Source organism: Pempheris klunzingeri, chromosome 19 (assembly GCF_042242105.1).
Source record: "Pempheris klunzingeri isolate RE-2024b chromosome 19, fPemKlu1.hap1, whole genome shotgun sequence".
Taxonomy (NCBI): Eukaryota; Metazoa; Chordata; class Actinopteri; order Acropomatiformes; family Pempheridae; genus Pempheris; species Pempheris klunzingeri.
The window spans coordinates 8,473,646-8,484,014 of NC_092030.1; the positions used below are offsets into that span (position 1 = coordinate 8,473,646).

The following is a 10,369-nucleotide window of genomic DNA, read 5'->3' on the forward strand; positions in this document are numbered from 1 at the left end:
TGTGACAAAAACATTATTCCTGAAGATCTTATTTCCAGTGATGTTCTTTAAAGCTCTCTTTCCAAACAGGAGCACGGTTAACTTTCCAGGATAGGCTGCAGCAAGCAAACAAACAAACAAGCAAACAGTTATATGTTTTAATGCACAGTCTGGACATTCTGATTTAGTTTTGGAGTTGGTACATGGTTTTAGTGGAAAATCCAGGGGTTATTGAACCTGCCACTTAACTGCCTCCAGCATCCTTGACTCCTGATTCTCTGCTGTACAGGTGTCAAGCTAGTCTCGGTCTAAGTCAAGCTAACAGCTAATTGTCCCGTCTCCAAGCAAAAGAAAACCTTCATGTTTTCAAGTATTTCAAATACATATTGATTTTTTAAAACATTAAGAGAAAGATTTGTCTTAATTTCTAAAATCTTTGTTTCATTAAAGAGATGCTAATGGTCGGCTACCTTGTTGAGCTGTTCCCCTCTAGTGGTGCTTTGGAGTAAATGTTTTGATGAGTGAGACTTTCAAAAAAAAAAGAAAAAAGAAAAAAGAAATGGAAATACATTTAAGGTATTTGTTAGACTTAAAGGATACATACAGTGGACCTAATTTTTTTTTCTCTCTTAAATGTGTATGTAACAAACTATCTATGAATTATGGGGACTGCTGAATCCACATATTGTGTGTGAAAGTAAAAAAGTGCGGTTTTAAATGAATCAAAATAGCATGCATTAGATATTCACAGAGATGTTGCTCCTCATATTATAATTTTACCATTGTTATTTCTGTTTTCTCCATCAAGGCGACCTGTCGCCTCCTCTGTTGCTCTTCCTGATGTTTCTCTCTTTTTCCCCCTCAAAAAGAGATCATTTAACTTTTGCGGAACACAGCCCACTGTGGACACAAGTTACAATTATGGGATGAGGGCAAATGTTAGAACATTACTGTAACAGTAGAGAAAAGTCAATGACTGACTCGGTAATCAGTTAAAAAGTAGTATCTAGCTAAACTTTCCCAACATTAGCTATGATATGCTACTGGTCACACCAGAATACTGAACTGACTGAAGGTGCGTATTCTTACATATGAAAACAGCTTTTCATTTGTAAGAGGAGGGTTTTTCTTATTTCGAGCACCTAAGGATGGAGGGTATTTTATGTTGTACATACTGTGAAGCCCTTTGAGGCAACTTCTTTTTTTTTATTTGTGACTTTGGGTGTATGAATAAAGTAGACTTTACCTCTTAATTTGTCCACATGCACAAGTTAAGATCAAATCTGTGCATACAAACGTTACATAAAGGAGGCCCACTGCGATTTGTTGAGAAAGCTCAATGTAAATAGAGCTGTGTATGACTGAGAGGGCTTCTCCAAGGCTCCACCCTTTTTAACCCCTTGAAGGTCCTCAGAAATAATCACGTTAAAGATCCTTACACACATAAATGTGTATGCATAAAAACAAGCCATAACAATGTTAAAAAATCTTTCTTTTTTTTTTCTTTTTTTTAAATAGTTTTTTAGACCAGCATCAGCCCTAATCATACATATCAAATTTTAATTCGTTTTTTAAAAAATTAACCCTTAAATTGCCATGTTTTTGTCATGATGCGCATCATTTTATGGTCTAAAATACACAAAAAATACATGAAAAAAATTGAGAACTCTGAAAAATTCACCATCTTGCAAAATTATAAGCAATATGCATGAAAAACTGATAAAATATGCTAAAAATAAAAATCATAACACACTAGAAAGTGCTGAAGACCCTCAAAGGGTTAATGTATCTGAATCCAGTCATAACTAAGATGGGGTGTCTATTAAACCAGGCTCTACACTCCCCATTTAGAAGAAGAAGAAGAAGAAGAAAAAGAAGAAGAAGAAGAATGCCTTTATTGTCATTGCACACAGGATACAACAAAATTTGGGCTTTTACTTTAAAATGCGTGATAAACATACAATATTCAATATGTACAACAGAAACGGACACTGAGCTACTTTGCAATTGTAATTTGAGGTTTACCATTCTACAGTCAGTTTTCATTTAAACGTGATCATAAAAAAAACAACAACAATGAATTCTTGGGTCACTAAATGTGTTTCCATCCACCTGTTTGTCTGCACATTTTCAATTTGTGCATAGTTGAAAGAAAGAAGTGTTTATGCTTGGCTGAGGTGGAAAGAGTGGTGATGGTTGGTGTATCAAGTCCTGTACCTAAACCTTTCTGCCACCACACCCACATTTATCTGGATTGGAATGAATGTTCTTTTCACTGTGTGAAAATAGCTGAATAGCAGCCAGCTGGCTGTTTGCACCCGGGTGCAAATAAATGGTCTGTATCTGTAGAGCTCCTTTCTAGTCAGTCTAGTTTCTAGTCATTTTGACTACTCAAAGCGCTTTTCCATCACTTCCTCATTCACCCATTCACACGTCATTCATTCAGGAGGAATCTAAGTTGGAGAGACTGTTCGTTCACACACATTCACACACTGAAGCTGCTTCAGGAACAAGTTGGGGTTCAGTGTCTGACATGCTGACTCATACCCGGGGATCAAACCATCAACTTTCCAATTGAGGGACGACCCATTCTACCTCTGAGCCCCAGCTGCCCCTCCACAGCCGTCCGTAAAAATAAAGTGTGTAAAATGTCAGAGAAAGCTGTCATGATGCCATTATTTTCATTCAATGCCAGGTACAAATAATTATTACTAATGTAAAATCTAAGCTGGTTCAGGTCAAAATCATCTGTTTGCAATATCCATTGTATCCATTGGAGTCTTATCAAGGGACCTTTGCTACATGTCAGCCTAAAAAAATGGCTTGAAGTGTTTAAAACAAAGAGAAGAAATAAGCGCTACTTACGAGGTGGAGTCCTGTCAGAATGCATTTTGGCTGCGTAGTAGAGAGCAGAGAGTAGGTTTCCCTGTGGCCTCTGGAGCAGCTTTGAAGTCTGTCTGACTGACTCACACTGATATAAACTGGTCCAACTTGAGGGCGGAGAGAGCTGAAAACAAAAGTAATAGTCAGATCTGTTTGGTTCATTCTCCAAAAAGTCAAGGACACAGACAGATGGGTATCAACTCCTCAATCCCTGAAGGTGAAGTTGGAACTTTTTCAGCCTTATTCAGCTTTTTTCAGTATATTTTAGTTGCACTAATCCTAGACCATTTTCTTTACTTGGTTTCAAATATTTACAGAATATATTTCTGTTTGCAGGTCCTCCATTGAGGATTGTGATGATAGGGAAAACTGGAGTTGGGAAGAGTGCCGTTGGTAACACCATCGTCGGGAGAACTGTTTTCTATTCTTCGGCAAGTGCACAGTCTGTGACAGAGAGCTGCGAGAAGGAACGGGTCAGAGGTCGCAGAACAATCCATGTGGTCGACACACCTGGCATTCTTGATACGTCTAAAAGTGCAGATAGCATCAAGAAAGAGATTGCTAAATGCATCCAGGTGTCCTCTCCCGGCCCTCACGCCTTCCTGCTGGTCATCCAGGTTGGCAGGTTCACCAAAGAAGAAGAAAACTGTGTGCAAGCATTGGAGAAAATCTTTGGCCCTGAGGCGTCTAAATACATGATTATTCTGTTCACACGTGGTGATGAGCTGCAGGGCAAAACCATTCAAGAATATGTGCGAACAGGCCACCCCAAACTGCGAGAGGTGATAAACAGGTGTGGTAACCGATACCATGTCTTCAACAACAAGACAAGGAGGAACAGAACGCAGGTGGCTGAGCTGATCAGGAGGATTGATGAGATGGTGGCAGCGAATGGAGGAAAGCACTTCTGTGATGAAATGTACGAGGAAGTGGAACAGACTCTGCAGCAGCAAAGGGACAAGAAGACAGCAGAGCAGCAGATTTACAACTTCTCCTTCATGTCTGATCTGCTTCAGAGGGTGATGCTGTTTCAGGCCATTCTGGCTTCTGCCTCACAGGACAACACCAACGACCTGAACCACTCTGTCTTCAGCTCCTACTCCAACATGATGCCTGCTGTCTGATGGAGACAGCCTTCAGTTCCTTTCCAATTTTCTCCTTTGGAGATCAGCTCAATGAGTGGGAAACTGGAGTGGAGCCACAGAATATGGATAAAAGTGCCAGTTTTCAACTAATTGATCATTAATTAATCATGAAAAACAGACCAATCACAGACAATAATAGTCAGTTAACAGTTACCCACTAGAGGCACAAAACAGTATCTGATTCCAGTTTTTCCAGTGTGAAGGTTTTTCTGCTTCTATCTATGAGTAAATTAGTTGTAATGCAAAAGTGTGAAAGTAACATTTGATAATGTCTCTATTTGTCTTCCAACAGTGTGGCTCATGACAGCAATGAATTTTCAAATCAAACCCTGCTTTCAACTATATTTTCCAACTGCTGCGGACATACAGCTCACAGAATGTTGAAAGAAATGTCTGTCTCTCCTCTCAGAGTTGAACATCAAAATGTTTTTTTTCATGTAAATGGAGATATACTGTATGTGAAAGACCAAATATGCAACCACATACATACTCCTTATTAATGCAACTACCCATTGTTTGTGCATATTAATAAACTTTTTATGGTTTAGAGTAGTCTAACAGCTATGTCATGTCTTTGAGACTAACCAATAAAATGTATAAAGGTGCTAATGAGTTCAGAACTGGAATCATTAAAATACAATTAAAATAAGTTTCTGTCAGATTGATGACTATTTCTCTAAAGGTATACATTCATCATTGGACGTCAGGCAAACATGTAATATACATTTATTGATTTATCAATTTAAAATCAAATGAAAAGGAAACTGTGGTGCAAAACGTAAGTGTTCCAAACGATATGTTGCCATTTCAATTTATGTGAGTAAATACAACACTGGAATTAAGTGTAAAGTGACATTTAAAAGCTAATAAAAGACAAAATCCATTAAAAGGCTATTCTTAAAATTCTGAAAATTAATTGCAAAATATAAAACTTCTTTTTTCCTATTCCCATTTCCTTTCACCACAGTTTAAAGGCTCAGTGACTGTCAATAAGTTCAGCTCATCTACAATACAATCATGCTTTTTGATCAAGTCTTACAGTTTGCTGTCTGCATTTCTGCCGAAGCACAGCAGTCTATCTTCATGTTTATGACCTAAGGTGAAGTATTTGTTGTCTTGATCTTGATTTTCTATACAGTTGCCCACAGAAATATTCCAGCAATGAGTCTTTCATTTTGAGCTGCTGAATGTGTTGACCTGTAAACAGCTCTGGAATGGGTTATGGGTTTGGAAGTTTAACCAGACACATACCAAAAAGTGCAATACTGGAGCACTCAATAAAAAATAAAAAAAAAAGCAATGAAAATCAAATCAAAAGGTAGGTATCAGTAAAACCAAAGAAGAGAGAGAACATCTTATTTGTCATGTTTGAGTGGTTTATGTTTCCATCTCATACCCTGCGTGTTCCCGAGGTCGCTCTACAGAAGCACTCTGGCTAAGCTTCAGGAAACATTGTGTTTGGTGGTAAAATAATGAAAAAATACTTTCAGTGTCTCAACACCACCATAAAAACAATCATTATGCTTTAGTTACCACAAGTGATAATTCTGTAAAATCAAGTGACATTGAAAAACTACTGAAAAACATTAAAGAAGAACTGCACACTTCAAAACGGGCACATAAGGTGAAATAAATGAAGGTGGTGTTTCTGACAACGTGTTGTGTGTAAAAACTGCTTTCGCAGCTCCAAATGAGCTTGTATGGGTCTGCCTAGATTTGAGACTTCAGTTTCACCAAACCTCCCCATTGTGATGAAATACACAAAGTTCTGATGTCTCTGTTGTATGTAAGTATAAAAAGCAGAACACTGCTTCCATAGCAAAGTTTGTGCTCCTTACATACAGCTGCTGTTAGCGTTAGCATTAGCAGTGTCAGCAGAACAAAGGTGTCACATTTGATCTCTTCAGATACATGGACCCATGAATATTTAGGGCGGATCATTTACTCCACAGATATTCATCACATCTATCCAGTGCACTGATCTGAAAACACCAGGCATTCCAGTTTTAATTGACTGGGTGGATGGAATGTTTGTGTGCGTGTTGTCTGATGTGTGATGTTGGTTTCGCCTTAGAAAGAGACAAACAATGTGAAACATCCCGCTCACACGTACAAGTCAGAGGCATTCATCGTGGGAAGGAAGACAGACAACCGGATCACAGATAGAATAGACACCACATTCAACACTTTTCATTGGCATTGCAAACACACTTCCCCAAACCAAAGATTTGTTTTACTGTCAGTCACAGTTTGCGTTGGCATTGGCAGGTAAGTGTCAGTAGACAAAAGGTCACAGGTGAACAATATTTATTCATCTTCAGTGGCAGCAAACACGTGGACCCACACATATTCAGGCCATCTGCTCAGTGCAGTCTTAGATAAAGGTAAAAAAAAAAACAATAATCTCAAACCACTCAGGGTAAGGAACACGGAAATTCCGTGCTCTCATGGGCAACAAGAATGTGATCAGAGGACCCAACCTGGAGGCAAACATCACATGACATTTACAACAAGTAGTTGAAGAACCTGACAGACAGGGAGCCTACCGAAAACTGACAAGGATGTTTTACCCGAAAATATTTATCACATCTTCCTGTAGTGTTATTCAAAATGTGGAGCCATTGTGTGGCCAGACTTTCTAAAAAGAAGGTGATACAAGCAGGCGTGGCCCCAGTTACACTTTTATTTGGTTAGGCACAGTTACAGGAAAAGGTGGTTCTGTGGGAGCAAGGAGATACGCTGAATACATAAGCACACAAACTGGCTGTAAGATATCAGTATTTGTATATCTCCTTTCTCGTCATTTCAATTACTCAAAGCACTTTTACATCACATCATCATTCACCCATTCACGCATCATTCATTCAGGAGGAGACTGTTCTTTCACACACTGAAGCTGCTCTTGCCCAAAGACACTGTGACATGCTGACCCACAGGAGCTTCTGATTGAGGGACGACCCACTCTACTTGTGTGCGTGATGTTGGTTTCACCTTAACAATGTGAAACGTCCTGCTGAAAAGCTCTTGTTTTGTTCCTCATACGTACGAGTCAGAGGCATTCATTGTGGGAAGGAAGACAGACAACCAGATCACAGATCAGATATCACTTTTCACCTTTCATTGCCATTGCCAACACAGTTCCCCACACCATATGTCCCATCTCATAATTGTTTTAGAGAGCTCTTTATCTGGATCTGGATTCACTCAGTCTGGCTTAAATACTGACCTAAACACTTTCATAGTCAGTAATATTAATTGTAACAATTATGACCACAGTGTACATTATTTACTTGGACTGGTGCCAAAGGAAAATGTTATGAACAAATTATCTGATATTTAGAAAGTAAACATTTTCCATTTCTGTTAACCCGTTAAAGCCTGAACCATGAAATAATTTCCAGAAAATTCAAATTTGTTTATTGAACCTTCTGACAAATTACAATATATATATATATATATATATAAATTTAGTTTTTTAAGTTTTAATTTGTATCAGTTTTGCTACATCCGGCATTTTTGTGCAATTTATTTCTCACATGAGCAGCATCAGATATTATATTGAGCAAGAGTGGCAAGAAAAAACCCCTTTAGCGGGAAGAAACCTTGAACAGACCCAGGCTCAATGTGGGCGGTTTCTGTAAGGGTCCGCGTTGGGTAGAGGGAGAGGGGGAGAAAGAGAGAGAAAGAGAGAGAGAGAGAGCTTTCATGTGCAGTGCATGTAACATGGTGGTGTGTATGTCTGTGAGACATGGGGACAAACTGTACAACTCTATTTTTACCAGCAGCGCCACCGGCATGTGCTGCCAGTGTCCGCCCATCACATAAATGTCTGTGCTGTAACTCAGGTCCGACTCAGGATATCTAATATATTTGAGGATATGGGTCATACATTTGTACATAGTGTTCATTCTCCTTTTCAGGTTTCTGATTCTCTTCCTTCATCCCCTCCTCTGAGGACTCAAGTTCCTCATGAACAGTCTGCTAATGAGGTGGCAGAACATGCTCATATTTGTTTTATGAAGTTTATGCTCTAAATGGGTGTCATACCAGAATTTCAAACTCTACAATAAAATGTATTTTGAGTCATATAAATCTTTTTGCAAAAGGAAAACTTCAGAAGTATGATAAAAAGTTTAGAAAAATTTTCATGTTCAAATCATTTGAACTGATTTGCTATCTTATAATTTGGATTGACTTAATGTTTTGTCATTTATTTAGACTTTATATCTCATAATTTTAAACAATATGAGTATTTTTGTTATTGTCATTCCTAATGATGACTGGAGTGAACAGAATAAGCTAGCTCGTAGCGAATACTAGCTAGCTATAATTGTATTGGAACACAACAGACCCTGGACACAAAGTGGTGCATTGCTTGCTTCCTATTGACACAATTGTCATTTTCACACCTAGCACCCACATAAAAAACGTACTTGCCCATCTGTGTGCCCACGGGTATGTTGGTCTTAAAATGAGGTGTAGTCAGGGACTTTAGAGCAAGCCTGCTCTAAAGTCATTGGTGCAGTTCTTGCTATATAAACAGCACGTTAGTCAGATAGTTGAAAGAACGTTCCATGTAGAGCCATTTTGAGCCAATTGTAAATTTAGGCTTAACTTACAATTTTGAATCATTGGTGGCACTACGAGAAAAGTATGCTTCACAAAATGTATTGGGATGCATCCTTAAGAAACTATAAATGGCTGAATCCAATATTGTTCAACACATTTGACTCTGGATGAAATAGTTGGACCAGCAGACTAACCAGCAGACAGTCAGCCCGGGAGCCATGGCACTAGCATGGCTAAAATCATGTTTATTATGAGTGAGCTAAAAGTAGTCCTTGACTGAGGCTGTACACTGCATTTTTGTTTCCTATTTTAGGCGGCCTATTTCGTTTTGGGACAGTGAATTCCCAAAATACTGTTGTCATGACAGATCTGCATACTGAACGTGTGGAACAGAGGGTCTCACCTCAAAACCAAAGATACAATCCATGAGTTCACAGAACCCTGACAGAATCAAATGTTTTTCTGGACCAGGTGAAATGAGGCCATTCATATTTACATTCACAGCATTCCATCTCTGCACAGCTGAGTGTACATTTATGGCAGGAGATGTGAGCTTCAGGGTGTGAGCTGGATATATGCTCCATAAAACCGAACCTCAAATAACACATGACAGAGCTGATCAGATACAAGCCTGTGGACAAGCAGCAGAGAGCCGAAGCTCATTCAAACCTCCATTAAGCAATAGTTTAGGCCAGCAAGCAGTGAAGCCTCAGAATAAAGATGTCTGTCAATGCTTCTGTCAAACAGAGTGTGATATCTGAAATGGTGCTGATCATAGAACTTTCTGTGGGTGTTCATGATCACCAGTCTAATGAGCACCTCACTTTTTGTCAAGAGCCACCATCAGGAGGAGTTCTTACTTTCAAGGTCCTTTGTTACAATGAAAGCCCCATTGATTGAGCGATGAATCAAAGCAATGACTCAAATGACAGAAGTGTGAAAGTGTCTCTGAGCTTTGAACCCACAGAGAATTCACACCAACTCTGGTGAAGAAAGTTTCATGCTAACATGGCAGACTATGTGGAGGCAGACATGACCTTGCTCAGTGTTGGCATGACCCTGTCAAAGGTATTAGCAGGAATGACGCTGCGGTCAGACTGTCACTGTGACTGTGTTTTCTTGCGATATTCAACTTTGTGAGGTGTTCATATGTCAGCATTGGGTTTTTTGTACATTTTTCTGGCCCTTGTGCTAAAGAAAACCAGTTAATGCTGTGTTGTAAGTGAAAACACATTTGCTTACTTTGAAGATGCAAACGCTTACATGCAAGGGCTGGAAATGATGACAAAGGAGGAGAGGAGAGAATACACTTAAGAGCTGCTTATGTCCGAGTATAGCAAACTGCTCCCCACTGCTCTCACTGCGAACACAGGCACACATCCAAAGTCTGAAGTTTGTGGAGAAAGAACACAATTGGCTGACCAATTTTGTGAGGTATAATGAAATGTAACAAGCATTGCAACAAATTACTGCTTGCAGGGACTAAGATGTTAAGTAATAATATCACTATTGAATAGAGTAAGGTGTGATGAAAAATTTACAATTTTTCATCAAATGGACAATTTTTGAGTAACACACAATGTTTCATACAATGCCTTGAAAAAAGATTCCTTGTGTCCCATATAAAACAAATTGGTAGGGAACTGAGTGTTCAGCAGATCTTCAGAGTAAGAACGATCCTGATATACAAAGGTATGAAAAGCATATCTGATGTGTTCATAAGGCAGGGGCTCTTCCTCTTGGGTGTATGTTGGAGGGTGTTATATTTTTAGTTAGGACAGCCCCTCAAACAT

At 39.0% G+C, this 10,369-nt stretch overlaps 1 protein-coding gene across 1 annotated transcript; it reads left to right on the forward strand.

Annotated features, from left to right (window-relative positions):
- The first annotated feature begins 3,051 nt into the window (after positions 1-3,051).
- On the forward strand, positions 3,052-4,561 carry LOC139218768 (GTPase IMAP family member 7-like). Its single transcript, XM_070850449.1, has 2 exons — positions 3,052-3,079; positions 3,199-4,561. Exons 1-2 carry the CDS (start codon positions 3,052-3,054, stop codon positions 3,984-3,986), a joined length of 816 nt encoding a protein of 271 aa, XP_070706550.1. The 3' UTR covers positions 3,987-4,561.
- The last annotated feature ends 5,808 nt before the right edge of the window (positions 4,562-10,369 follow it).

What these genes read in the sequence shown, in the direction of transcription:
- LOC139218768 (XM_070850449.1), top strand. Translation starts at nt 3,052, where the DNA reads ATGGGTATCAACTCCTCAATCCCTGAAG. An exon ending in CAACTCCTCAATCCCTGAAG is followed by an intron (nt 3,080 to 3,198) that starts GTGAAGTTGGAA and finishes TTCTGTTTGCAG; the next exon opens with GTCCTCCATTGAGGATTGTG.